Consider the following 26,496-nt stretch of genomic DNA (forward strand, 5'->3'; position numbering starts at 1 on the left):
GCATTGATTAAACCGTGCAGCTTTTAAAATACAAATAAATTACAGATGTGTTCCAAAAGGGTTTAACTCGAAACGAATTTTGAATTGTTCCCTTACATTTTTAATTTATGGAATTCTTTATTGTAGGCTCGCATCAACGCCAGGCTACAGCAGTATCGTGCCAAGGCAGAGCTGGCTCGCACCACCAGGCCTCAGGCCTGGGTTCCCAGGGAGAAGCTACCACGACCGCTTACTAGCAGTGCTTCAGCCATACGTAAGCTTATGCGCAAAGCCGAGTTAATGGGAATTAGTACAGACATTTTTCCAGTGGATACTTCAGATACTAGTTCCAGTGTTGATGGAAGAAGAAAACATAAACAACCAGCTCTCACTGCTGATTTTGTGAATTATTACCTTGGTAAGAATGAAAATTACATTTTTTCTTTTCTCAATGAAAAATTATCGCTTTGCTGTATCTGTACTGGGCTGATTCATTGGCTTTTTTATTTTACTTGTATTTGTTCATTATTAATAGATGAATATGAATTATGACTTCATTTTAGATCAGGTATATTATTGCTTGGTATCTGTATTTACACAGAAAGTTAGTGATTTTTTTAAAAAGATTTTAGAAAAGAAAGTTTTTCAATATATAAATAGTAGGCAGTGTCTTTGCTAAGAAGGGAGTGGAAGCTTAGATACCTTTAGTGTCTTTTTTTTCTTACGTTTTCCTGCCTTTCTGTGTGGAATGGCATGATTTTGTCTTTGGGACTGTTCACTAGATGACTGATCAAAGCTCACCATTTAAATAACTATACCAGTTACGCAGTAGAAAGTAAATGTTATGACTATTCATTCTACTCAGTCTCTGTAATAAAACTATAGGCTATAGTTTTGTGGTTTTGTGTTGTTACTGTTTTATGCTTTTTGTTGCTTCACTGTTTTCAGTGCATAAAACTTGAAAATGTAGCCAAGGATAGGAAATAATGCAATTTTCTTTTAAATAGAGAGAAATATGCGCATGATTCAAATCCAGGAGAATATGGCTGAACAGAAGAATATCAAGGATAAATTAGAAAATGAGCAAGAAAAGCTTCATGTGGAGTATAATAAGGTGAAGGAAAAGGGATAATAAACCGTTGTACTGTTTTAGTATTGCTACTGTTAACTTTGATAGCATTTTGCTTTCCAAACAAAATGACTTAGAAAGAAAGATAAAAGCCATTCTTTCTTTAAAATTAATATTTAAAAATATATTTCTTCTTTTAAAAATATTCTGTGGCCCATCCCCACCATGCAAGCAGAATCAACTTCTAAAAATGTCATATGTTGGCTGGGCACAAGTTCTTTAACTGGCCTCGCTGAGAGCTCCAGTAACAAATTGCACATAGACAGCCAGGTCCCTCTCATGAGTGAACTGTGTCGTAAGGCCCTCCTTTTTTTCATTCTTTTTATGCATTTCATTTAAGACTTTGAGACAACAGAGCTTGGCTCCTCTCTCTGTGTTTTTTTGTTTTGCTTGTGTGCCGTTCTAGGTTCTTTCTGAACCTGTTTGGTTCTCTGCTTGGAACCCTACTTGATAACTGGGAATCTAGGATTGTTGGAGTGTTATTTATTTATTTATGTCAACTCCAGCTCTAGTTGTTTTCATCCTAGATTTAATGACTTAGCTAATTTTTCAGGCTTAAATTATCAGTATTCACACGTCCATAGTGCCTTCTGAGTGTTTTGTTTGGGTATAGGAAATTTGGGGCCCATAAATGATGGCATTGCACCCCTAAAATGTTGCTAATGTAATTTTTTATTAACTCATCATCATGGTTAAAAAAGCATTTTGTGTTTTTATTGCATTTTTACTAAATAATTATTTCTTTATTTTAATCTTTAAAGATTTTGAAATGGAACATAGAAATACTGTATCTTTTGTGACAGATGACATGCTGCAATTCTTGCTGAATTCAGCAACCTATCAAGTGATGGTTAGTGATGACAAAAAATAGTGTTGCTATTAATTCTTAAACTGTTGGGTGTGCGTTTTAAATGAGAACATATGGAACTGAAGCAGCAGGTCCTTGTGAACTGCACGAAGATGATAAAGAGGAAGGAGATTGTGCGTGGGGCTTTTAACCAAATTAATAGGTTGTTTATGGTGTGTGGTAACTAACAGTTCCTTCCAGAAGAAAAAAAAAACCCTTCTTTTTCTGCTTGCATCCTTTAATAAATTATATCTCTTTCTATGAGAGTGAGTGAATGTTCTTTGGTAATGCAATATAGAGCTTTAATTCATTTATGTGGTTACTTGTTATAATCTTGCAGCTTAAGTAGTATGGACAACACATACAAGATGTTGCTGGATTTTAGTTTTGCCTTCTAATTGACTTTATTTCCATGCTGAAATGCTTCAGATCTTCTTTACACAACAGGTGGCTGCCCAGGTTTTCATCTTAGTTCCATTAAATTGCTGAATGATTGCACTGGTCTCAGCTACATTGACATGAGTTCCATTGTTGTTTAATCCCACAATAAAGTAATGTACCCTAGATAGGTAAGAGGTTGAATAAATTTGACTGAAGAACTCTTAATGGATTTTCACTCCTGTTGATTTTTTTTCTGTAACTTTTCAGCTGTGTGAGTCCTTGGAAGAGCTACAAAATATGAATGGAAAACTGCGAAATGAAGGGCAAGGCATTTGGGCTCTGCTGGGTAGAATCATTGGACAGGTTGGTTGGTTCCACACATGCCACCACCCTCCCCGCCCCTTTTTATAGTTCATAGGCAGACCTGGTTTTCCAAGAATAGGCCTTTTTGTTTCTGTCTGTCACTTCTGGGGCCGAATAAATTGATTTGATCAGACCCAGGCTTTACTCTGGGGATAATGTTTCCTGATTGAAATATCTAGACTTCTGCAAACCACCTACTGGGAACCTGTAGCTTAATCTTGTTGTTGTAATAGCGATCTTGTTTGCAAAATTCTTTCATTTGGTGTAACTGATTGAGCTGTCATTTGTGATGAATCTTAACGTGAAGCATGAGTTAATCCTACCATTTTTGTCTCCACATTGTCTTTAGTTACTATAGGCTTCAAATGATATGGTAATTCTTTATGGCATTTATAAGATACAAATCTTTAAAACTGCAGTATGTAAGTGATGGTTTTTAATTGGACAGAACAGAATGTTTTGGTCAAATTAATTTAAATATCTAGGAGAAGAGAAGGTTTGGATTACTTCCTCTTGCCAGCCATTATCTTTGTTCTCACTGATACAGAGAAAAGAGAGAAGTATAGATTCTTGCTGTGTTTTGATACATGTTTTATGTCAAAGGTATTAAATGGCACTGGACATTTTAGGTGTCAGAGAGAGATTGAAACGATTTCCAATTATGATTTTAAGGAAGATTGAAGAAACTGTTCATTTTGAAAGTGCAGACATACAATTAGGTCACAATTTTGTCATATCCTTTGATACTGCTGAGTTTGTGCTGCTGTTCAGAAAATGAAGCTTACCCTTTCTTTATGCAGTAGTAGTTCTTAAGGTATGCTAGTTTCTTCTGGTTCTAGTTGTCTGCCTACCTTTTCTACTTGTGGAGAAGGATTCTCATACAACATATCTCTTGAATCAAAATTCCCCCCCCCCCTCCACTCCTTTTTAAGATGGCTTTGAGTACGTATTCACAGATATATTTCCTGGTGCAAATGTTACTAAATTAAAAAAAAAAAAAGAAGAAGAAAAGTTAAGCAGAATTCATTTGCACAGCTTGCATGACACTTTTTTTCCAGTTGGTTGAACAGATGCAGACCCACGGGGCTGCTGAGAAATGACTTTGATAGATGGTTGCTGTCTGAGAAGCTACCATACTGCAGATTAGTAGAAACCCGAAGAGAATCTCATCCGCTTTGTGGAGGGCTTGGTCCAATAAGATAATTTTTCTAATTAACCTATCAAGCTCCAATGTAGCAGGGATGTTGGGGAAAATAAACTGCCTCAGTATTCTTCTGTCAGTTTTGTGAATTTCCCTTTGCTTGTTTCAGCTGCCTAAACAAATGCATCCTTTTCCATCCCTCTGTACTAAGCTTGAAGAAAAATTGTAAAGGTAGTATTTCAATGTGGTATTTATTTATTGACTTGAAAAAAATGAGTATAATATTACTTTATCCCAGTATGATTTTGTAATGTAAACATCTGTAGTTGCTCTTGTCTGCAAAACAGCAGGCTAAGCAATTTCCCACTCAGAAGTTGAGTCTTGTTCTTCATGCATTGAGATTGGAGTGGTATTCTCTAAAAGTCTCAAGACTCATGTATACTGCATTTGTTCAAATCCAATAGAAATTGAACATACCAGCAATTTTACGTGCTCCTAAGGAAAGGAAACCAAGTAAAAAGGAGGGAGGAACGCAAAAGACATCTATGCTTCCGGCTGTACTCTATAGGCAAGTAATGAAATCTTGACAGAATAGATACAATATCTAGTATGTTATAGTTTCACAGAAGGGCTAGGAGAAAATTGTTTGCTTCGGTTTTGATTAACAAAATGCTTCAGAGTTGTCTATGTGTTTTACTTACTTCTGAAGGCTAAGTTGAATAGTAGTCAATTCTTCACCTTAGCATGCATCAGTAAGTTTGGGGTTTTTTTTTGCTAATTTGACAGCAGTGCTTGAAGGACAAAAGTAACTCTTTACAGCTGAAATAGAAGCATCCTTTGTCTCTGTGGTGCAAAAACTTTTAATTGGTCATCTTGTCTTTTGAATGCAAATCATCTGTGTTGATGATTTTGCGAACAGTGCTGCTGCTTGTTTAGTCACAGTGGCTGGGTACCTAAAACACTTGTCATATAAGAATTTTTACTTTTTGCTCTTGGGTTGCCAAATGCTTTGGGATATCTTGTGTTTTAAATTTCACTACTTCTATTTCTATTAATTCCGAAGAAAATAAAATGCATTTAGCTACTCTGTCATTGTTTTGCCTTTCCCCCTCTTCTGTAAGTTGTGAAGCTACTGACTGGGTTTTAACTAAGCCTAAGAGTGGAAAATATACAAGGATCCCAGAGCATGACTGTGCAAAATATACATATCATCTTGGATCATCTTCTCTTGCTACCAGCTGAGAAGTGTCATGGTCTGCCGCTTACCTAGAGAGCAGCAGCCAGGCCTCCAGCCACAGCAAGTGGGCAGCATCTTGCCCAGCTAGCAGGCTAAATGAAGAAGATGGGTTAGATAAGCAAAAGTTAATTCTAGTGCTGTAGAGGTGGAAATCTTGAGAACACGGCATTGGGCTGAGGATTTGGCAATTTAGACATATACACAAACAAATAATATGAGTCATGCTTTACTAGTTCTGTTTCATTCAAATCCAGTAATTTAGTTCCTCCCATTTTATAACGGAATCAATGAACACCTGACCTTTTTGAAATAACTAAAATTTCAATTCCAGTAAAATAGTAATAATAAAAAGGAAATGTAATTTCCTGTGAGTTGATACATTGCCCAACACAACAGCAGCACAGAACTATTTCAGGATGCTTGCATTATTAAAATAAGTGTATGATTGTTAAGACTGATAATAGCAGCATGATTTTCTATTGAAGTGTTTGGATGGCACAGGTAGTATTTTTTCCATTTGCCACTGGTACATTTTGTTGAAATATCAAGTAATTACTTACTGGTTAGAAGTCCTCAAAAATCAGATTGAAAGCCATTTTATTGTTAAGTTAACTATATTAGGTGCCTTTTATTCTTTACTGTGTATAGGTAGACGCTCCTTAAAAAGTAATTATGCACTTAAATGATGCATTCAAATTGAAGTTGCCACATGTTTGTATTGAAAATGGGGGATGTGCTGGGATGTATCGTTTATTCTTTATGATTTCAAATGTAATTATAATGCTTTTCTGCTACCTACATTAAAAGTTGTGGAATTTGCAAGAAGAACCACGACCAACACCTACTGCTACTGTGTGATACTTGTAAACTCCATTATCATCTTGGTTGCCTGGATCCACCTCTTACAAGGATGCCAAGGAAGACCAAGAACAGTTACTGGTAAGAATGCAGTTGATGTGTTGTCTTATGCTATCTCTGTACTTAAAGTAGGACATAAACATGAATAAACTTGCAAATTCTAAGTGTTTTAGATATTGATACAATGCAGTCTGGACTGAGTTATTTTGTTTTCAGGTTATTAGCAGCAATATTTCAACGTGGAAAAAAAAAAGGTGTAAAGATTTTCTCATTATTAGCCACTGTGTAGAAATAGATTATAGCTTTAATTTTCTTAGCTTTTGAGTTCATTTGTGATTATTAGTGCTGCTGTATAATAATAGTAGGAAACTATAGGCCGCCTTCAGGAAATGAAAGACTTAGTCTTCTGTTTATCTTAGGACCCAGATATGCAACTCTCTGTCCAGATCTTTAGGGAAATACTGGTAAATACTTAAAAATAAACTTGTCAGTAGTAGGTCAGTTTATTGCAATATGGGAAATCAGTTGGGTTTACTTCTGTCTTATGACTCAAATCTGCAATGGCAGAAGCCTGTGCGTAACCATACTTACTGTAGTTACGTTTCCATGAATTAAAGTTCTTTTTGTGCCAGTGGAGCAGAACAAAAGCTAAGTGGCACAATGGAGAACTGATAACATGGTAAAGGTGCTGATTTCCAACCTGTCATAAAATTAGTGTGCTGCTGTGTTGCGTTAGCGTTCTGCATGTTTCTGAACTGCTCTGAAATGTGTTAGAAGCACTTACTCAGAAGCAGTTTTTATCTGGCAAGAAGTTAGTCTACAGCATCTCCAGGAATCATCATCACCTTGTCTGAACCATAAGGTATCAAATCAGAGTAGTATAAGAATTCCTTCTAAAAATACAGTAAAACTATTTTAATAGGGAAAACTTGGTTTCCATTTTTCTTCATGTCTCTATTTTTTAAAAAACTTCCATAAAACATTTACTTAAGTCATCTTTTTGGGTAGTTTTGATGACTGTGTGCAGGAAAGATGGCCAGTACATGAAATGGGAGGTCCCTCTCTTTTTTTATATCCTAACAGGACAAAACCTGGATTTACCCCAGTAAATTTAATTAGTAAATTAATAGACATTTCCTTTAAAAGCTGAAAATCTCAGAAAGGTTTTCACCATTACTAATATTTTCTGAACTTAATTTTCCTTTAATTATTTAATGTAGTCTGTGTTTTGGACTTTTCATTATTTCAAGGGCAATCTGAGCTCTTTGGTCAAATTTACCAATCAATTATGTTACATGGAAGCTTTTTGGGGTTGGGTTTTTTTTTTTTTTGGTAGCTTCTGCATTTGTGCAGGAGGTTCTTGATTTTTGTTCTGCTTTTTAACTAAGTTGAAAAGGCTCACTAAAAACCATCAGCCCAAAAGATGTAAGACTACAATTCTCAGTGGGTGTTAAAGGCAGAATAGGTCAGGTTAGGTAGTAAAATGCTTTTATTTCAAAGCTACAACTTATCTTTGTTGTGGATTTTATAGTTCAATTATATCTCAGATCACAAACTTAGCTTTTACTTCTAATTAGCTAAGGCATATTCTGGAGTGTGAGACAAATTGAGCTGTATTGATTGCATTCTTTTCATCATTGGGCATGCCTTTATGTATCCTTTTCAGGATCAGTAGAGAGCATATAGAATGGACCCTTAATCTAAGTTTGAGTTCAGCAGGTCCCCCCCGCTGCTGTTTTGAATACAATTTTAATCTTTTGATTAAGCTATGAAGAAAAGTGCAATTTTTTTTAAATTTTTTTTTTTACAGGGGCTATGTACTTTTCAGATATTTATATAGGATATAATGAGAACTTACTGAAAAAGATACAGTAGGAAAATGGGTATAGTGGGAAATTCCTTGAAACATTAGGCAGGTTGAAAGACTTTATTTAAAGGGGTTAAAAATGTTGACTTTAGTCCTCTTTAAAAATATTAAGCAGGAAACAGTTAAAAATAATTCTTTCTTAATTTTTACTTTCTGTTCCATTATCAGTGCTAACCATTTACTCATAATTGCTAACTTGAGCCTTTGCAAAAGGTTTGATGATTAGAGTTGTATACTTTATCAATAAATATTTATTTAAACATTGGGTAGTTTAGCATGAGTTTAGTCCATATGCTTCATATTTTATACTGTGTTTGAGGATACTAAATGATTCAACTTGTGTGTGATGCCACATAGATTAGTTAATAGTTATACTTTTTGTCCATTTGGTGCTCAGCATTTAATAGAAATTTAAATTATAGTATACAAAAAAGGATTTTGAAATGAACTAGATCCACTATTACATGTAATGGTAAGAAAAAAAATGAAATCTTTTTCATATTTAAAAGCTAATTTGTTAAAGAAAGCACAAATTATAATTAGTTATCTCAATGTTTCTAAACATTAAAAGGAAGTAATGATTTTAGTCTTAGTGAAATCATAGTAAGAATTTAGAGCTGGTGAACACCAGTGTCTCACAGCTTGTTAGAAACTGGTTTCGAGCACTTAACACTAAGAATTTCCCCTGTTCAGAGGCCTGATAGTTTTCTCCAAGGTAACATTTATATATCTTGAATATTTTAGAAAGAAATTGTTTGTAACATAGTGGGGTGGTTTGACCGTGGCTGGATGCCAAGTGCCCACCAAAGCCGCTGTGTCACTCCCCTTCTCAACTGGACAGGGGAGAGAAAATATAACGAAAAAGCTCATGGGTCAAGATAAGGACAGGGAGATCACTTGGCAATTACCGTCACGGGCAAAACAGACTCGACTTGGGGAAAATGAGTTCAATTTATTACCATTCAAAACTGAGTAGGAGAGAAGAGTGAGAACCTGTGTAGGGTGATGATAAATAAAACCAAATCTTAAAACACCTTCCCACCACCCCTCTCTTCTTCCCGGGCTCAACTTCACTCCCGATTTTCTCTATCTCCTTCCCCCGAGCAGCACAGGGGGACAGGGAACGGGGGTTGTGGTCAGTTCATCACACGTCGTCTCTGCCACTCCTTCCTCCTCAGGGGAGGACTCCTCACTCTCTTCCCCTGCTCCAGTGTGGGGTCCCTCCCACGGGAGACAGTCCTCCATGAACTTCTCCAACGTGGGTCCTTCCCACGGGCTGCAGTTCTTCACGCACTGCTCCAGTGTGGGAGCAACCTTCCACAGGGTGCAGTGCTTTGGGAGCAGACTGCTCCAGTGTGGGTCCCCCACAGGGTCACAAGTGCTGCCAGCAAACCTGCTCCAGCGTGGGCTCCTCTCTTTCCACGGGTCCACAGGTCCTGCCAGGAGCCTGCTCCAGCGTGGGCTTCCCACGGAGTCACAGCCTCCTTTGGGCACATCCACCTGCTCCAGTATGGGCTCCTCCACGGGCTGCAGGTGGATATCTGCTCCACCATGGACCTCCATGGGCTGCAGGGGCACAGCCTGCCTCACCATGGTCTTCACCAGGGGCTGCAGGGGAGTCTCTGCTCCGGTGCCTGGAGCACCTCCTCCCCCTCCCCCTTCACTGACCTTGGTGTCTGCATAGGCGTTCCTCTCACATATTCTCACTCCTCACTCCAGCTGCAGTTTGTGTCCCGGGCCTTTTTTTTTGTTTGTTTGTTTCCCTTTCTTAAACATGTTATCCCAGAGGTGCTACCACTGTAGCTGATGGGCTTGGCCTTGGCCACCGGCAGGGTCCGTCTTGGAGCCGGCTGGCATTGGCTCTGTCAGACATCAGGGAAGCTTCTGGCAGCTTCTCACAGAAGCCACCCGTCTACCCCACTGCTACCAAAACCTTGCCATGCAAACCCAAGACACACAGTAAGTTCAAAGCCTGTCCTCATTTCAAATGGATTTATTTTGAGAGGAAGAGGGTAACAACTCTATGTAATAAAACATGAAAGCATTAATTTCTATCTGTTTTGATGTGATGCTTTCAAAGTAGACCAGCAGTTCTAATCGTAGAGTAAAATGCCGTGGCATACTTTTATTGAAAAATCTGGAAATTTTCAGTTTTTTAGAAATCCTGTTGAGTAAACACTAGAATATTCTTTTGATTCACATGTTATCATAAAATTAAGTCTTGTCATTCTCTCTGACAACTTGTGTGCTTTTATGCTCCTGCCCATTCTGGATGGACTGGGAACTCTGTATTTTTCTGGTAGAGAATGATCTGAACTGATACAAAAGTAATACACACGTGTTAACAGACAATACAGTGAATCAAAATTTGGTTGTAAAATATTGACTTTTTGATTAAGAAAATACTTGGCGGCTACCAACAGGGACTAGCTCTTCCTATTGAAATGAGATTGCTGAAAAACAGTGGTAACTTCTGGTAGCATATGAAATGCTGGAGACTGAGATGAACCAAAGAAGGACTAATGATCATATTAGGCTTGGTGGGTTTTATTTTTGTTTTGGGAAGCCAAGTTATTTTAGTGGTAACTGCTGTGGGGAGTATTTGCTACAGGACAGAATAAGCTGTGTAGTTCCTGACCAGCAGTCCCATGAACACTCATTCAGTATCTGGACAGTCATTCGTATTCCTTACCACACTCATTCAGTACTGATCCAGCACATCTTGCTTGTTTTTTCATCCTGAGTCATTAGATAATGATATAAAATTACTACCTTACATAAATGTGAGTGCAGTGTACTATTGTATATAACATAAATTTTTATGTATTTGTCACTTGTGCTAATTGAAGGATGTTTGGGTCATTGCAAATGGCAAATTTTCAGTACCTTTACTGTCTGAAAGATGCTCTTTGAAGCTCTTTGACAAACTATTTTTGCTTCATATATACTGTCTTTTACCTCCAGAATAAGAGCAGTCCTTTTTTTTTTTTCCACTTCCAGTACATCATTCAACATGTGTGATTTGTTCAAATTAACAGAGCATAGGTGTCATCTTAAAGCTGTGGTCCATGTTTCTTAAATTGAAAGTGGTTTAATTCATTGCTAAAATTGCAAGAAGTGATTTATCACAGAGTATGTCTGCAAGACCTGTTTCCTCCTAATTAAAAACAAGCCAAACTCTAACTAAGAACTGTACAGTTTTCCTTTTTAAACACTGAGGGCAGAACTATTTTCTGGAAGCACTTTTGTGGTGTTCACTCAGCAAAGAAGATTTAAATTTACTCTTTACAGTAAGCACAGTATGCAGTGGATGCTGGTTTCTTCCAAATCCTCCTCTGGTCTAATGCCCAGATGTGATTAAAAGAATGACTGTCTTGTTCAGACTGAGTCCTTTGTATTTTCCTCACAGAAGCCACTCTGAAACTATGTACCATGATGCAGTCAAGGCAGTCTAATTCATTTTTTTCCTCAATTTTTTTCCTAATTTTTGTAGTGTTACCTTTTCAATAAAATACTTTCATATGTTTTTATCTGGTTTTCTGTCTCATATAGCAAAGATGCTGTTTGCTTTGTTATTAAAATTTCAAAAATAAAAACGGATTCATGTTAAGTTTACCAGTATGTTGACTTTGAGCCCTGTTTGTGAGATCTTCAACTTCGTGACCTTTCATTTATAAAGGAATGGTGTTCAGTGTTTCTTCAGCTCTTCTCATCATCATTTCACAAATTTCCATGTGCCAGGCCCTTCAGTTAAAATGGATTTAGATTTTTTTGATGCGTAAAACTGCCGCATAAAGAAATGTCATAATCTCATTGTTTGCACTAAATTTTTGGGAAGTAACAGGGTTTTCTCTCTATGGTTTTCATTGCCACTTCACCAAAAAACCACTTCATCTCCAAACTATCCCTTCCCTCCTTGTTTCTCACTGATGTATATGTTCACTTTTTTTACTTTGTAAATTTCTAGGTTAAAGGCATCATGCTATCAGTTTCTAAAATTTCGTAAACAGAAAGCACTGTTTGGTCTTTGAGTGCTTAGTAAAACCCCAAAGTAAAGCCCCGTTATAGGTTAACACGTTTCTTGAAGCTGCCGACGCTCAAAAATCTATTCACCACCAGGCAATGCAGAAACATTTGCATCATGCAGTTACACAAAAACAGTGTTTCAGTGTTAGCCTGGACCATTAATCTTTTTTGAAAATTAATAATGTGTGTTCCTTCTCACTTGCTGTTCTTGTCTTTCACTAGTGAGTTGAGAAGATCCGTTTGCATTGTGAGATGGGAAGGTATCTCTGGTACCATTGGTTCTTTTACCAAGTCAGATTGAAAACACAACAAAACCATGCAACTTTTTTTCTTCTGTACGATGTTAGCGCTTAATCAAAGACTTTCTGTATGATTAAAAGGTTTCAAATCATCACTGAGATTTCTTGACGGATCAAACGTTTCCAGTGATTTTTAGTAGTCAGCATATTATTGCCTACTGCTGATTTTCTCTGTGAGTCTAGATTAGGCAAGTCCAGACTAAAAGCAAAGCAAAACCTGTGTACAGAAGTTGAATCTTTGGCACCATTTCTCCTGTTAATTTGCTTGTGCTGCATGGCCATGCTTTCTAATTTAGAGGTAGTCGCAGATTGTTGGAACAGTTGGAAAGGTGACCTGTTGTGGTAGTTTCTCTATTCACTGATTGTCCTTGAAGAGGTGAGATTAAATGAGCATGACTTTAGCGTAGCCAAAAGGAAGAAGAGTCATATGGCTGCTTTCTATGAATATGTTGGGATTAAACAGCAGAATGAGAAAAGAGTTCTTTAAATTCAAGAACCGTGTTGAAATAAACCATAATAGGAGCTGAAAGTTAGAAGATTGTTTCCAAGTCAGAGGAGTGTGTGTCTGTAATAGCTTTTCTGTGGGCGTTATGGGAGCTAACAGCCAAACTACTTTATAGTTGAAGCTTGACTGCTTTATAATAGGGTTGATAAGATGTGGTTGCCTGTGATAGTAGAGGCTATTCCAGTAAATCAAGACGTTGCTTGTGAGTTCATGTTTATAACTTTCCTTTTTTCCCCTCACCTTCAGTGTATTTGTGAAGTTTTGTTCTGTGATTCACACCCCCCCACCTCCCCCATCATACTATGGTTTTGCAGCTTGCTTTTTGTCAGTCTAGCTTTTTTCTAATTTTGATTGCTGTGACACTTGCACCACCTGTTTCAGAGCAAGCTCGATCACAAAAATGGAATTTCAGGAACTTGCATGCAATACCTCATCTGCAATACCTCATCTGTTGATGGAGATGTTTCTTGTCTTCCTCGCTAACATCAAAGTTAGAATACTTCATTTATTTACATTTAAATAGGGCCCTAATGAAACTAAAGTACTTTACAGATCTGCATAGTCAGTTTCTGTACAACTGTCTGAGCTTATGTAGCAGAAAAACAGTGTCTTTCCCTTTTAACAGTGCAGAGCTAAAGAACAGGAATGATTTAAATCATGGGTGTAGGGAGGTAGATCCAAGAGGCTGGGTTCCCAACTCCAAATGTTGCGCTAAAAATCATACTACTATTTTTTTGTCTTATAAAAACTTCAGGGTTTTTTAATGCAGCTCTTTAGTTGTAGAATGCTTATTTTTTAATTTATACATAGTACATATTTTTACCATAATAATGGGGAAAATAAACTTTTTGTAAGAATTGCTCATCACAGTATTTTTGAACAGTTCATAGCTATTGCTTACATCTGCATAAGCAGATCATAGTAAGTACTTTCAGTTGTGCTTTCCGTTACATAAATTAATGACACAACTGATGCTGCAATATTATGGAGGGCTGTGCTTTCTAATGCTTACCAAACAGAAAATCTCCTTAGAGTTTTGAGTTGGACAACTTCAAGACAGTGCATCATATAAAAGTACAGAACTAAAGTAACCTTTAGCTAAGCAGACACACAAAATTTTGAGGTAATGCTGTTACGTCTAAAGCTTCTCTCTCCTGTTACATCATTGGAGAGCCTTTTGCCATAAAATCTTACAATAATAATAGTTTGGTCTGTGTACTTTTGTTTATTTACTTAAGTGCATGTGTATACATATTTGTGGGAGTTTATAAACACAAAAGTATGTAAACATAACTGTAAGAGTAGTGTTTTGTGAAAGTTATTGTACCTTATATTTTTTTATAGGTTTTATATTTTAGTGTCCTAAGGAGGCCTAAAAATGTTATTAGGTACTGTGTCTGTAGCGAACTGAGGTTTGTGTTTGTAAAGAGGAGGAAGAACAGAGTATTGCACACTTGTATGCTGGCCCAAAACTGTTTGCAAAGTATAAAAACTGCATAAACTGACTTCCTTGTGTTTTGGCTACTAATGAAGTCTCTATACTTAAGTAAGGGAGGGGAGAGACACTGTTATCTTTCCTGCAATCTACCCTGCAGTAGTTCTGCTTTTTCTAGACCAGCAAATACTTGTAGCACTGGCATGTGTCTTATTTCCAGCGGTCTCAAGTGCTTTAGAGGTAGAAGGTGATTAATCTTCATGACATAATGATGTAGCCACAATTATCTTAATTTTGCATACAGAGAGATTGAAGGAGAAAGGTGTTGACTTAACCAAGGTTTCACTGATACAGTTACCCAATCCAGGATTAGATCCCCTCTATTTTGACTTGGTAGCCACTGGTCTGTCTAGCGGACCATGATGACTGCGGTTGTCTTTTGGTATAGCCAGGAGAGATCTGAGGTTATACTGTTTGGATTAGTTTGAAAGAATTAGAAAACATGGAAAGTTGATGGAGTTGATATTGTGTTAGCCCTTGCTGAAGTTTTTAGGAGAAACTGTATTCCTGTTGAACATGTACACATGAAAAAATCAGCTCAGACACAACATACATACTTGAATTTGTCCTTTTGTTTAGATACGGGATGAGTATGCCTTCTTGTCACAAGTGTGTATTAACATTTAACTTCAAATAATTAAATACATGTTTTTTGTTTGTCTCCTTCCAAAGCAAATTTGCTCCTTCATTTAGATAATTTTAATGTGTGTATCACTGTTAATGCCAATTAATAGCAGAACATAACGTTGATTTTTTTTTTTTAGTTGGTATTATAAAAAGAACATTGTTAATATGAGAACAGTGATGAATTGGAAATTGTTTGAAAGGATTTACAGGTTTTTTTGAACTGGAAGTATAATGTGAGAAGGAATTAAAAAATAGCTCTTAATCAGTGCATATAATTTTTAAATTTTCATTAACATATTTTTAGTTAACATCCACTTTTATGACTTTGCATAAGATGAGTATTTTCTGCAAATGAGAACAAAACTTGATGACTTCCTATCTTGTTAGTTCTGTCATGGAACTTGTTAATAGCATTACTTTAGCATCTATTCACTTTTGAATTCTGATTTTGTACTTTTTCAAAAACACAACAGGCATTTCTTTCAAGTCAGCGTTCAAAGTTTGTTAATATAAGTCTCCAGCTTCTATATCTTTAATTCTCTTAGCTGGTTTTTTTCAGATTTAAAATCCACTCTCTTAGAAAATACATACTAAAATTGAATTTCATAACTGATATGTCTTCTAAATCCCTGCCACTAAAAAGTGCTTTCATCAGAATTAATTCAGCAGCGTGTCATTATAAAGATTAAACTGCAGCAGCAGTTACAATAATGAATAGATTACAGATCAGTAGGCACCATTAAAAATGGGGATATGGTGGGATGCAAATGGTGTAATAGGGTGCATCTCTCTTGAAGATTAAATCCTACTTTCAAAATCTTGGTTTTCAAAAAATAAATACTGTCAGAAAGAAAACATCAATAAGAATGTCATGCTTGTTTTTTGCTTATTTGCTTAAAATATCATATGTTTGTGGGACTTTTTTAGGTGTCCATTGGGTTTCTTGACTTTTGAATTTATTTTAAACCCAAACACTTTAATATATATCTTCTTCTACTTTTGTGACTGCAGTTTTAAATAGAAAATCTGCTACTTTGCAGGCAATGCTCAGAGTGTGACCAGGCAGGTAGCAGTGACATGGAGGCTGATATTGCCATGGAAACCTTACCAGATGGGACCAAACGATCAAGGAGGCAGATAAAGGAACCAGTGAAATTTGTTCCTCAGGATGTGCCACCAGAACCGAAGAAAATTCCAATCAGAAACACGGTAAATGATGGTTGAGTTGTTGTTACGCAGCTCACATTCATAATAATTTTGTTTAAGATGACATGTTTTGGATATTCTGAATTGTGGGATTTCAATTTGATTGATGTGCTGTTTTTCTTATAAATTCCCTTTCCTCTGTTTAATGCTTTATTACTTGTGTTAATTATATAGTTTTGCTACAGTAAAAAGCTGGGAAACAGTCCTGAACTGAGAAGCAGTACAGGCTTCTCCTTTTACCTGGGTCACTAAGTCCTCTGTTAATTGCAGAAAAAGGGAAAATTCAGTTTGCACTTAAACTTTGTTCTTGAATGCTAAGATTTAAATATATTAAATTGCCAATTACAACTGTGAAGTAATTAGTCATTTCCTTATGTACAGGCAACCTACTGACAGACTGCACATCTTGTGGCTATCACAAGACCCTGTTATTTCAGTTTGTTTAGCTTACTAGTCTTCCTAGTCATTGTATGTTTTCTCAGACTTTCCTGGTGGATAGTTTTTAGAGAAGCAAAAGCTCTTGCTTCCTGTACTGATGAAATATTAATCACTGTATTCCGTTGTGTTTCTCTGGTGCTCTAATCCTTAAAATTTTGCTCTCCTACTTGCTCATAAAACAAGTTTTTTTCATGTGTAATGTGTCACATCACCTATAAAATGTACATAAAAGGATCAAAGGGCTTTTAGGTCCAGTTTAGGGAGTGAGTAGCATTCCCATGGCCCTTTGGACATGAGTAGTAATTATATATAAACTCATGGTTCATCTTCCAATATAGTTCTTAGTATTAGGAAATACTTAAACCCTCTCATGTTAGGGTTACATGTACTTCATCTCTCATGCCACTCAACTTTATTTTCCTCACAGGGCTTTCCAGACTTTTTATGCTTATACTAGCAGATACAATACTTAAGTCTTCTGAGTATACACTGATAGGATTAGACAAGTATTTTCCTGACCGAACCTTAAATGTTTGCTTTAATTACATTTAAAAATTCTTGGAATGTTTGGGCCGCAGCTTTGATTTACCTAATGGCTTCCTTTTCCTGGACTATGACTAAGAAGAACTGTAAGAATGACTGAAGCCAAAATGATTAGTTTAGCTCAAACTATTAGGAGTGTGAGTAATCCAAAATTAAATTTTGTGAATACTTGAGAACCTCCACAGGGGAGAAACTTGTTTTTCTTTCTGTCATTGAGGGAAAGTTCCCTTCTTCCCTATGTGTAGGAACACATAGGTTCTTACAGCTGTGTAGGTAAGTTGAACTGACTGTTGTCATGCTGTTGTTTACACTGAAAGAAGACTTATCTGGTGTTCCTGCATACTGAACCCTTTGCACCTCCTCTCCCTTTTTTCTTCTTTCTCTCCTCTTCCCTCTTTTTACACCTAATTTAGGTGTATTAGGGGTTGGGGAATCACAGTTATGGGACTAAAGAGAACTAAAAGTATTGCAGGGAAGACATTCATAGTATTAATAGACAAAAGAGTGATATAAGGCATTGTACGGAAATCCGTAGGAAGAAAAGACTGGTTTATTCTAATGTGCATGTAATAACTGCCCAGCTCGTTCTGTGCTAAATGGAGAGAAGTCTGATTGCTCTGAAGTGTTGCCCTCACACTGTGACACTGGCGTGCTACACTGGTGCTACATCGGTGATTTGGGACCTCATGTGTTAGAGAGTATGCCTACATACGTTGTGGTATGTAATATAGAGATTAAATTTACTTTGAGTGGACTAGTATGTTGGCATGGTACAGAATTGTACTGTGGAAGAATTGCTGCTACCAGTCTGAGAACGACTTTGTTCCTTTGCTTGAATTTTTAGGTTCTCTTCCAGTTCTCTCCAGCTCTCTGCTTTTCTACAACATACAGATTTGCAAGATAACATCTTTGCTGTCCTGTCCGCAGAGCTCCTCTATCAAAGTTATCTTCACTCTTTTAGCTTTCCCATACTTGACAGGTTTTTTTAATTACTACCTTTTTTTTTTTTTAATTTTACTTGTTTCCTACTGTCTTCTACTTAACTACAGAAGAGAAGGTTCACACTCTTGACACCTGCTGGACTTCTTTCTCTGAACTAGGTTGGATTCCTTTGTTTCAACCCTTTCATGGTCTTGATGCACTTAGGCTATATAACAAAATGAAGATAACAGGCCTCTGAAGACTTGATAGATACTTCCCGGCCGCATGGGATTCTCATTCACCTTTGCTATGAGCCCAGGAAAGTTGGTGTTAGTTTTTGTTGCTTGTTTGTTTTGTTTTGTTTTGTTTATTTAGGAAGAGACTACATTTTAATTCCTTAGGTCTGGGGCTGTCTGTATTTTTGAGGGGGAAAAACCTGACCTTTGAAAAACTTCTCTTATGAAGTTTACTTCAGTTTGACTACACAGAGAACATCTGTGTGGTGCTTTTCAACAACCATGACTAGATACTTGTTTTGTCCTTTGTATACTCACTTTTCAAATCCTTTAAAACTGTTTAAAATAAAGAAGAAAAAATTAACAATTTGAAAATACACGTACTTCACCGTCCTCTCTTCGCAGTGTGCTTTGTATCTCTAAGCATGTTTTATTTGATCTAGTTTTATTTTGGAAGGAATTGGCAAGCCTGCTTAGCTAACAGTGTGTAATCAGCCTTGCTTACATTTATAATCAACAAGTGCAATTATAAGACTGTTGAATTGTGTATTTGTTGCTCTTAAGGGAATTTCCATTTGTTTTGCATGAATTTATCTTGAATTGATATAATTGAAAGCAGGTTTTTTTGCCACATGCCTAAGAGAACAGAATGCGTCTTACATGTTTGGATTTCATTGTAGTGGTTTATCATAGTTAAATCTTCATTACTTTGTTGACAGAAATTGTGGGTAAGCCCTAATATTTTATTTTGATAAAGATGCATTGGGTGTTAGTAATGACAATAATAGCTGGTGTCTGTAAGACATTTTATACCAATGCATATGATTAGCTAAGCCTATATGCTAACTATATGAAAAAAAAAAATCATGTTAAATTGTACTTTCAGAATTAATATTTTGCAATCAGCTTGTCCTGCAGCTCCTATTTGGTAACACTGATTTCAGAAATGATAAAGGATACCCCCTTTCATGAAAAATTCCTTTTTTACTTATTTGTAGTATTTTTTTTTCTAATTTCTGTGTGCTTGGAGTGTACTATGAAAAGACACTTTTAGAAGTATTCATAATAGTACCATTGTTTCTCCTCTAAACTAAGTATGTATGTACACTTAAGTCCTGCCTTTTTCTTTTTTTTTTTTTTTTTTCTTTTTACTCGTTTGAAGCACCAGAATTCATTGATGTTGTGGATTTTCTTTTTCAGGGCTAAATTGTTTTTTAAGGAAAATAGTGGTGGGTTTTTTCTGCTTTAAAAGTAACCTTACAATTTCCTTTTGTTTTGCATTATTGCAAAAAATAATAAGGACATTTAATTTTACCTTCTGCAACCTGTACTATTTCTCCTTCTTTTGCTTTCTGAACTTAATGGTTCTTTTCAGGTTTTTCTCATCTTAAGTCCCTTAAGTACTTAGCCTTACATCTCTTTCAGGATACGCTTAGCAGAGGTTTAGAGTGGGATGCTCTGCATTATTTTTGAATGGTCTAAGTAGATTAGTTTTAAAAAATACTAACAAAAAAATACAGACAAAGCACCTACAAACTGGTTTTAGCACAGGGAGATATTGTGTATAATACTTTTGTTTTACAAATAAATACTGTTATTTAGAATAAATTATTATTTCTTGCTTTTGTTTCAAATAGGATAAGATAGTAGAGGAGTGATTATTTTTTTTCTTACCAAGTATATTAAAAGATAAACAAGACTGTTATCTTGTATTTAACTGAAGCATTCCCACTGAGGTGCTTTCCAAACATCTATTCTGTAACTTAATTGTGTGATGTCATAGATACAAGTTTTAAATAAAACATGGCTACAGGAGGCAAACAGAACATGTTCCAATTTGAGTGTAAGTATCAGTGCTTCATAAAAACAGCAAATAATTTTAAAATGCTTATCTATACCTGTTAGTAATCATTTTAATGAACATTGTTCAATGATTGGTCAACCACTTAAATATGACTTCTAAATAAGTACCTGGAAGACCTTTTAAAGCAACTGTCTAATATTCAACTTAAAAGAAATTGCTGTCAACAGGACATTAATGCTCTAGAACAAAATAGTCAGGAGTTACTCAGCTCTGTGAAACTTAAGGTTTTTCAACACTGAATGTAAAAGCTCAACTGAGTCTATGACATGTCAATACGAGCATAAAAGCTAGATCAATCAGCCTGCCAAATACATGGATACATGATAGTATGGGATTCGTTCTTTTGGCTTGAGGTCAGATTTAGAAAGGAGGAAAGTAAGATGAATTAACTCAGCACAATGCTTGAAGTGGATGGAGTATATCAGAGTTTTGCGTTCGGGTTTTTTGTTTGTTTGTTTGTTTGCTTGGTATTTGGGGGTTGTTTTGGTTGGTTTGTTTTTGAAGAAAGCAGGGGAAAAAAACCCATAGATGAAAGATCACTTTTTGATGTAGTAAAGGCATGAAGAGATGGCCATATTCCAAATGGTATTCCAATGGTGTAAATATTGATATCTCTGTAAGTAAAGGTAACTACCACATCTATCATTTCTGCAAATAAGTACATTTAAGTTCTGGAAAACTGAAAAGAATCACTTGCTTTAGCAACAACTGCAAACTGACTTTTTTCTGGCCTTTTTGCTGCCCTGCTTCTGTTTCGCTTCTTGAAACCTGTGTGCTTTGGAGGATATTAGTGTTAAAAAGGATATAAAGCAATCCTGCTAGTTCTCAAATTCTGTTATATGTTTAAGTCTTAGAAACAGTAGTTTCAAATTAATTGCCAGATTCAGTGATAGTACAGCTTGACAGCAGGAATGTTGCAAAATTATTTGCTTTTCTAGAAAATAAGAAGTTCTCAGAAGAATGGAAACTAAAAAAGAAATAGGGAGAAATTGTAATTCTGTGTAATTAAGCTTCATGGTCGACTTGTTTCTCTTTATAATCATATTTTGATTTACTGCTGTTTCTTTTTGTCTGGCAGTTCCCTTGTTATTACTGCCAGCTTTCCGGAAAAATAAAATAATTATTTCAGAGATATATTTTGAATAGTAGTGATTATACCTGAAATGGTACATTCACTTTGATCTGTATTGAGCGAGTGTGCCATCTGGTGTCTATATATCTGTCCTTACCTTTATTTAAAATAATTTGATGCCTGTGTGGTGCCATCAATAGAATATTTTTTCTGCCTTTTAACAAAACAAAGGAAGTCAAAGGGATTTTTCTGCAACTGGCTTGATTGTAACTTTTTCATTGGCAAAGCATGTTTATAACATTGAACTCTTAATACGGATTGGGTGACATCATAGATTAAAAACTGTATGTTAGCAAAATGGTCACGGTTTGTGTTTAACAGGAAAAGATCTCATTATCTGTGCAGTTTCAACTTTGGTAGGTGGTTTTTTTTTTTTCTCAGGCTTTTGAAAAATCTATAGTTTGCTTTATACGGGACCTTGATAGCACAGTAATTTCATTAGGTTACTTTTTTGGTAGTTGTGGAAGTTTTCCCAATTCTGTTTTCTGAGAGCATTCTACTCTGCTGATGTTTCATATCAGAGTTGTCTTCTGTTGTGTAGTAATGAAATGACTCCTTGTTACGACCTCTTTGTTTGGAATGATTCCATAACATTCTCATATTTACTGATTTCTTTTTTTTCTTTTTTTTTTTTTTTTGTCTTTAGATTCTCATTAACAAGCATCTGTTAAAGTCTGTATGAGTGAGAGGGTTAAGGTTAGAAAGTTTTTGTTACGTGTGATATATGTGTCGATGAATCACAGTTTGGTACAAGGTAAAACTGTGGAGGTTTGTCATTAATAGTAGTGTGTCAACTATAAGGTGACATAAGAGAAAAATGAAAATGACTGAAGCATTTAGATAGGAAACAGAATTAAAACACAGTTGTAATCTTATGCTGGCCCTCTTCGATGTGTATTTCATGTAGCTGCATGTCTTTCTAGAGCAGTCACCATAGCTGCAGGTCAGTTGGAGAAACAAAAATCAAGTATGTGCTATTTCAGAGAAGAAATGTGAGATTTACAGATCTACAAAAATCAAAGCATCTTAAGTTCTTCACCTTTGACCCTCTAATAATTACAACACAAAACATTATAAACTTTTTACACAATAAAGAAATTGTCATAGTACCAATAGTTTTGTCAGGTGTGTATTAAGTAATTTAATCTATTTTTTAATGTGAAGTCTGTGAATAGTTTTGAATTATTTATATGAAATCCTCAAATGAAAAGGCATGCCTTCCTAATGATATCCTGGGCCCCAAAACTCCAGGAGTACTTGGAGTACTGACTGAATTTCCTGTGCTCCCCTTTACAAAGAAAAGTAATACTGCTAGTAGTGCTGGTTACCACAAGGTATCAGAAACTCAGTGCTGAAAAGAAGAGCCCTATGTATATGAGAGTATTGTTTCTGTGACATCCAAGAGGTACAGAAGCACCAGCATAATACGGAACATCTTTCCTATTAGCAGAAGCAGTACACGCTAATGTGAAACCCCTGAATTTACAGAGATGCAACAGTATAGGCAGATGTGCTGGGCCTCTGCTGCCTTTGTGTGTGTGTGCAAACAATTAAAAGAAATTATAACCAAGTAACATATTAAGCAAAGGAGAAACTGGGTGCAGTGCTGTTTACTGTGATGTTTGCAACAGTTGGCAGAATGAGCATGACTTCCGCAAATGACTGGGAATCTCTTAAGTTCTGTTGAGTATCATTGTGCTCTAACCCCTCCTGGGTTTAAATTCGCTTTCTCAAATAACTTTTTGGAATTGCCATGCAGAAATCACCATGGGCTTACCAAAACCCACAGTGACTGAGCAGATCAAATCCAGAACCATGCTAGTTGACCTTATATGAAGTAGATTTGAAGCATTGCTGCTAACCACAGATGTGTTCAGTATTTCATATTATTTTCCATGTCTTTGTGATACTGATAACTCCTGTATATCTTTGTGTGTAGAAGAAGAAATTAAATAGGTGACAGTATACATTTTTATCCTCCAGGAGCACTTCAGGAAATGCTCAATATTTAAAAGGAGCACTTATGACTCTTAGGAATCGCCTCCACCCTTTTGGTCAGTTGACAAGTTCTTGGTTTTCCTTTTCTTTGAGCTGGCAAAGCAAAACTGCTCCAAGAGAACCTTCTACCTTCTATTGAAGTGTTTGGATGAACCGATTTAAAGCACGTGTCTTAAGGACAAAGGAGAGAGGCATAACGATGTGGTTTGCTGACAGCCATGGTGGTTTTGGGTCATGCGGGCACCCATCCTGTCATGTTCACCATTCTGCTTTCACTCTTTGAAACTAACATACCAACGCGCTGCATCTGTGAGTGACAGCAGTCAGTCTGTTGCCTTTGCGGCTTTGCTTTGCTGCTTTGTTTCCTTTGCTGTTTTGCGAACAGTCTGTTTCTTTTCAGAGAGTTCATCCTAGGCTGTATTTGTTGCTTACAGATGTCTTTCATTTGTCTCATGTATGGAATTTGTTTTTCTAAGAATATCCAAAATCTTACAGTCAGTGCGTTACCTCATCTTTTTCGTTTTACGTACATTTTGTATTGTTGTCCAGTTGTTACTAAGTTGCTTATGAACAACTTGAATGTGAAATTTAAGTGTTCACTTCTAGCTTTTCCAAGTCCAAAATGGAGACTCCCACTCCAGTCTTTCTTCTTCTTCCTCTTTTGGGTTGACAATTTGATCCCATTGTTGATCACATTTTTTTTCCCCTCAACATTTGTCATTCAATTTTGGACAGTTTTTTTAACTGTCTGGTGTTGCAAGTGTCTTGAGTACAGCATTTCCTTCCATGAGTTGGAATCACGTTATCCCCACACTTCTACTAATTTCTTGTCCATATATCTTCTACAAATGTCACCCTAGTTCCAAATTACTCATGCGTTTGATCCAGATCATGTTCTATCATTTGTTGCTTCATCGTGCATCATTCATTTCTTATGTTAGCATTCTATTTTTCAGCCATATATGTCCTAATTATTTTTAATTCCCTAAGCTGATATGCAGGTTTCCACACCACAACAGTAGAATGCTGCACACAACAGATGCATACTTTTGTGTCACAAAACATGACGGCAGAAAGAAACCCATTTTTTATTTACCTTTCCCTTGCCCCAGTTCTAATTTCTTCTTGTTTTCTAGCGGCATTCCCTGACATTCTTTCTTAATTGTGTTTTATTACTTACATTATATATTAAAAAATACTATATATTTAACGGAATATTTTAGTAACTGTCAGCTTAGATCATTACAAATTAAATTAGAGAGGGGCAAGCAAATGCTGGTTTTTTTCCTACTTCTCTTTGTTTTCAGGTTTGATAGCTATTTGCATGTCGTGTCCATCACAGTTTCTCTGTAGGTAATCTTGTAATATTTTGTGTGGATTTTTAAAACATTGAAGAGGCAAAAAGCAGTTGTGTGGGGGTTTTGGGTTTTTTTTCCCAAATTTTGAATGTGAAGTCAGAAGTTAATAAAATAACTCAGAGGAATGGTGTATGTTTTAATACTCTGGGATGGTTCTCCAACTTCCATAGAAGACAAGCTTTGAAGTAAAAGACCAAAAGGGACATTTTTAATCTTTAGGTTTCATTACCCAGAGCATTACTCTTTTCTGAGGGAGGGCATTAAGATTGCTGTGAAAGCTAAGCGTTAGTAAGATATTCTCGGAAAAGATGGCTTGCTTTCACCTCGATGATTTCATTGAACCAAATGGCTCAGTCTGTTTACCTGAGAAACACCATCTTAAGTGATTTTAAAGAGTTTAATTAGAAGCCACTTTGCAGACATATAGAGGTGGGTTTTTCCCTCAAAATGTTTTGCTAAAAATTTAATCTATTTTTATCTTTTATTATTTTGAACTTTTTCATTGATTCCCCCCCCCCTTTTTTAAAAATACTTCAATTTTATGCTTGCATCTTAATTTTAATTCATTGATCTTGGTCTGCTCAGATTATTTTAGGATGTATTGCTAATGAAATAAAACACTATTTTTCTCTTTCATTTCCGTTCAACGTAAGGTACATTCTATGTGACACAGCAGCTAGATCTTTTGACTGTTTCTTCATTTCAGAAAAGAATAGCTTTTAACTTGGTTTTCTAACAAAAATAAGTTATACAGTTGCCTACCATTCAAGTACCGTTGCCTCTAGTAACCTGTTGACCCATTACATCACGATTTGATAGAGAGGTATATATGCCTAAGGTAATTAAGTTCTTGGGTAATTTTTAGAGCAGCTGGATGGGAAGGATGAGTGCTGACTAAGGAAGAGGTTTTAGTTATGAGCTCGATTATCCTTTACGTTTGGTCTCTCGCTGTCCAGTGTAGAACATGTGTAGTTTGGAACCTGCCTTAGAGTGTCCTCACTTTAGCTGGGGAGCATAGGGAGAACGTGGGGATATGGTGGGAGACATGGTTTGAATGTAGTAGAGAAGGAGAGGTTAAGAAGTCACTAGAGAAGGGGAGGAATAGGAATATTATGGTATAGTATTAGGAATTCAAATTTCACTAGTTTTGCTGGTTTTAGCATCTATGTATGTATTTATTTTTAATTTTTAAGGGCCCTAATTGTGAAAGGATATGAAATGAAAAATAGCATCTGCCTTGTTTGTCATGATTACGACGTTGGCATAAGTTTGTCTGATTTTCTGGGGTAGTTAACCTTATATAGGATCAGTACTTAATTAGCCCTTAGCTATAGGTATATAGTTTATTTGCCAACAGAAATCTTAAGTTGTCTGTGTAGTAACCAGAATGTATGTGCCTGCATGGCGATTCCATTGATGCTGTGGGATCTAAAGCTCGGTGGCTGGAATCCTCCAGGGAAGTGTCAGAGCACACAGCACACTTAGCTCGTACTTGAGTGCACGTTGAATGAATTCCAGAGTTGTGCAAGTACAGAATTTAGGATGAGACTCAACCAAAGACTTGCCAATCAGCTGTCATTAAATGTCAACATTTGAAATATTTTTTTTTTACAGAAACCTTTTACTTCTACATAGAGGAAATGATATAGTTACACATTTTGAACCACATTCCATTGCTCAGTACTTTTTTTTGATTCCTGTCCTAAAGTGGCATCTTGAGGCAGTTGCCATCTATGGGCTGCATCTGTCTAATTCAGATCTAGCTGTGTTTTGTTCTGGACTGAGTTGTCCATTCCAGCTGGTCGATATTTTAGAACATATCTATCTTCTGCAGTGAAACAAAAAAACCTGCTGGGATAGCACTGGTATTAATGGGGATTTTGCCTGGCTGATGACAACATGACTTTTTGTTTTCCTGACTTAGTCTTTGAGCACTTTGGAAACGCGGGGACAAATTTCACAAAACTGACTTGGTCCGTTTTATGATACAGAGAAGTTGTAATTTGAAGGTATGTCTATAATATTGAATTGCCCAGTGTTTTGATT

General features: G+C 36.2%; 1 protein-coding gene across 1 annotated transcript in view; it reads left to right on the forward strand.

Annotated features, from left to right (window-relative positions):
- The window catches only part of PHF14 (PHD finger protein 14), a 140,869-nt gene that overhangs the window by 45,409 nt on the left and 68,964 nt on the right, over positions 1 to 26,496 (forward strand). Inside the window, exons 10-15 of the mRNA XM_075728211.1 lie at positions 127 to 397; positions 987 to 1,093; positions 2,604 to 2,699; positions 4,305 to 4,408; positions 5,885 to 6,016; positions 15,795 to 15,963. Coding sequence (XP_075584326.1) covers positions 127 to 397; positions 987 to 1,093; positions 2,604 to 2,699; positions 4,305 to 4,408; positions 5,885 to 6,016; positions 15,795 to 15,963 — 879 coding nt within the window. The remainder of the gene's footprint in view (positions 1 to 126; positions 398 to 986; positions 1,094 to 2,603; positions 2,700 to 4,304; positions 4,409 to 5,884; positions 6,017 to 15,794; positions 15,964 to 26,496) is intronic.

Source organism: Pelecanus crispus, chromosome 2 (assembly GCF_030463565.1).
Source record: "Pelecanus crispus isolate bPelCri1 chromosome 2, bPelCri1.pri, whole genome shotgun sequence".
Taxonomy (NCBI): Eukaryota; Metazoa; Chordata; class Aves; order Pelecaniformes; family Pelecanidae; genus Pelecanus; species Pelecanus crispus.